Source organism: Olea europaea, unplaced genomic scaffold, assembly GCF_002742605.1.
Source record: "Olea europaea var. sylvestris unplaced genomic scaffold, O_europaea_v1 scaffold11767, whole genome shotgun sequence".
NCBI lineage: Eukaryota > Viridiplantae > Streptophyta > Magnoliopsida > Lamiales > Oleaceae > Olea > Olea europaea.
In genome coordinates this window covers 1-3,588 of record NW_019229175.1, presented here as the reverse complement: position 1 = coordinate 3,588, position 3,588 = coordinate 1, and the positions used below count along the sequence as shown (strand labels likewise).

The 3,588-nt window shown below is 34.7% G+C and overlaps 1 protein-coding gene across 1 annotated transcript; it reads left to right on the top strand.

The window, feature by feature from the left end:
* Positions 1-1,430: 1,430 nt before the first annotated feature.
* Positions 1,431-2,805, top strand: LOC111373905 (probable serine/threonine-protein kinase At4g35230). The gene is made up of 3 exons (XM_022996501.1): positions 1,431-1,604; positions 1,768-1,873; positions 2,678-2,805. Exons 1-3 carry the CDS (start codon positions 1,446-1,448, stop codon positions 2,788-2,790), a joined length of 378 nt encoding a protein of 125 aa, XP_022852269.1. The 5' UTR covers positions 1,431-1,445; the 3' UTR covers positions 2,791-2,805.
* The last annotated feature ends 783 nt before the right edge of the window (positions 2,806-3,588 follow it).

Below are 3,588 nucleotides of genomic sequence, written 5' to 3'. Positions count from 1 at the left end.
TTTTTTTTTTTTTTTTTTTTTTTGAGTATTGGCAATCCATTACTGGTTAAGTGTATTACTTATTTATTCGGTAATATTAGTTGAATAGTTACTTAATCAGAGCTTCATTAGACATTGATGCCTTTTTTTTTTTTTTAACCATTTCTTTTAGCTCTTATTTTCTTGAGCCGTACTGTAATATGAAATCATGTTAGTTGCTAACTTAATGGGGTTTTCGGTTTTCCTTTTTGAGATTTTCTCTGTGCTGAGGAGCTTGTTATTTGATGTAAGTAGCAGTTTGGGAGCTTATGCTTCCATCATTTTGTAGATGTATTTTTGAAAAGTTTGCATGTTTCGATCTTGGAAGACTATACTTCTCAAGTATCGGTGTATGGTTTATCTACGACCAGTGATTGATCTGTGAAAGTCATAAGGTAAACCTGTTCTAAAAGGAATTTTCCTACTTTCTGAAAATTTAAGCTGTTGACTTTGGGTGGGGGGTGGGGGTGGGGGGGGTGTTTCATCTATCTAAGAGGAAACAACTATAATTAGAGGTGTTTAAAATATTGAATGCTCAAAAGATGATCCTCTTTATCTTAGTAGATGGTAACATATATTGAAGATGGTATCAAAATTGCATGGTACTTTCATTATCTTTTGGTAATCTGAAATGACGTAACATGTTATACTCATTGTTCAATGATGACAATGCCAAGTTAGATCAGCGAACTCATTTTGGAATATGTAGTAACATGTATGAAATTATGTGCAAATGAGCTATTTTGAAAAACTTATGGTGCTGTATAAGTGGGAAATCTTGACATTTTTTTGTCCTTTTAAGTTACCCAAACTTGAGAAAGCGTTTTTCCTTATTCATCTGCAATGACATCTATGATTTATGGTGCCAAAATGTGTCCACAAATATATGTAATTTATTTATGCTAGGTTTTATATGATGCTTATTGTGTTTTCTACTTTCCTGCTCTGTTTTCCAAAATCATCACAAGGATGACAATTTATTGCAAAAGAAATATACAACTTAGGGAAGGGAGATGGTACCTAACCTCCCAAAAAAAAAAAAAAGTGTCTAAAAGAAAAGTGGTTAAGGGGGGAGATACCTCCACTAATAGGTAAAAAGAGAAGGTACAACGTCCCTTATACGTCAAGGAACAATACGGAAATTAGAACCTAACTTTCTTGTTAGTTTTCCTTTAGTCTTATGAGTCTGTCAGTTGAAGAAGATCCGGGAATAAGATCCATTTTTGTACTTTTTCTTTTTCCTCATTTGTTTACCCTTTCGCTGGAGGGGGTGTGTGGGGTGGGAGAGAAGAGGATCTCCTGCTACCTAAGCTCTCAATTCAATTGTCCAAATGGTTGCCTCTTAGCAGTGATCAGTTTGATCGTATGCAGAGTCTAATATGTTAAACTTCTTGTTGTCTTCCTCGTTCCTATAATTATCACCTAATATGTTCTTCTGCACTTTCTTCACAGGGGAGAATCAAACCCCTGAGTGGGCCATGCGTTTAAGAGTGGCTCTTTTTATCGCTGAAGCATTAGATTATTGCAGCAGCGAGGGTCGCCCACTCTACCATGACTTAAATGCTTACAGGGTTCTATTTGATGAGGTTAATTATTCCCTTTTTGTTCGTTGAAGACTTGCTTTTTCACATAGGATAATATAACTATTTGATTATTCAATATTATTCTTGTTTGTCCGATTCTGTTTTCTATGAAGGGGCTTTAGGTCTTAATTGGATAAATTGTTAATGTGGTGGGTGATTTTGGCAGAATGGTGATCCACGGCTTTCTTGTTTTGGATTTATGAAGAATAGTAGAGATGGTAAAAGTTACAGCACAAATCTTGCATATACACCTCCAGAGTATCTAAGAAATGGTACTTGTTTAATCTTACCCTCTATTTAATTTTTCCTACCTAATATTTGTGTCGGTTATTGATCTCCCCAAATTAATTTTCATTCTTCAGATGGTGTTTTTTAAGAAAAAAATTTGATAGTTTATGTTTGCAGTCCAATTTTCCTTCTATAACCATACTACGTTTCTAAGACTGAATAGGACATTACAATGACTGAGTTTAGGGCAAGAGGATGCCAGAAGAAAAGCACTTTTTGCAATTACTGAGTGAGAATCAAGACTCAAAATGCAAAACACTAGCATGCTTTATGATCCATTAAGGCCTTAAGAGTTGCCAAAATGTCATCCCCCTGGAACTCCAATGAACCGCAAATGGGGTGGAATGTGCATTCTCTTTGAGTTGTTTGGCCTCGTACATATTTCAAAACTATGACATTTATTTTAAAAGAACTCAAAAACAAACAAAAAAGATGTAGCTTCCTGCACTGAGGCAGCTCCATATACCAAACACCCAAAATATTTTGGTAGCTACCTTGTTATAGTAGGTGCAAAAAATTAAGTCCATGTTTGGCCCCCATTTTCTAAAACTATTTTCCCTCAAATTCACCTTGAACCACACATTGCATGGGCCCACAACTTTTATCAACTTTCAAACTACACATTTCATCAACTATTATCAAAATCTACTAAAATTCTGATTTTTAGCTAAACCAAACGGGGGCTAAATAAAAGATGAATGTGATAAAGGAAAAGATTGTTCATCTTTTTTATTTTCTTTCACCAATCTTATTACAAGAGTAATATTGTGTTGAAAATTTTTATATAGGGAGGGTTACCCCAGAAAGTGTTGTTTTCAGCTTTGGGACTGTCCTTCTGGATCTTCTAAGTGGGAAGCATATTCCTCCAAGTCATGTAAGTTCGTATGTATTTACTACTTAATCGGCTTTTGTAACTTATATATCTTGTGCTTGTATGGTGACTGGCCATACAATTCAACTTCAAGTTTCTAGGTCATTTATTTGCTTGAGTAGCTTGTTTCACATTATACAAGTAATATGCATTGTGACAGTTCTGGGGTGGTAATCTCCCATAAGTTAGTTTTCATGAAAAAAAGGATACAGATTTAAAACTGATGTTATTCTTTATAATTTTGATAATTAATATCTACTCATTATGTGTCCTGACGGAAGGTTTCAGAATTCATTTTCTTGCTTTCTGTTTCTGTGGCAAAAGCTTCGATTATTCTGAACAAATAATAATTCATACAAGGTACTTTATAGATCGGTTTAGTTGGGAGACTATAGATTAATATTGGAGTCCTATTGGAAACTAGAGTCGGGCTATATAGTCTAGTTCTCAGTTTCAAGACACCAAACCAGTTAGATTTTTTACTGGAACCAAGCAGTCCGATGCTCTCTTCGAAAAAGGCCCACTTCTAGTAAAAATACAAATTCCTTGATCTTAGGAAACCTCCCTCATTATACTTGAAAAAAATATATGCAGGGCTAGAAGTTGGCAATAGAAAGAAGTTATGTTAATGACAGCATCTTGTCTTTCAATTGTATGAATAAATGACAGAGGGGGGTGGAAGAGAGAGATGATATCCTAAGCTAAGCGCCTGACATGGAAAATCAATTTATTGGTGGATTATTTAATTCTTGGCTTCTACCATGAACTTATTCACCAGATAAATGATTGTGATATTATCTGAGCTTATGAGATCATTTCTCTTTCTAT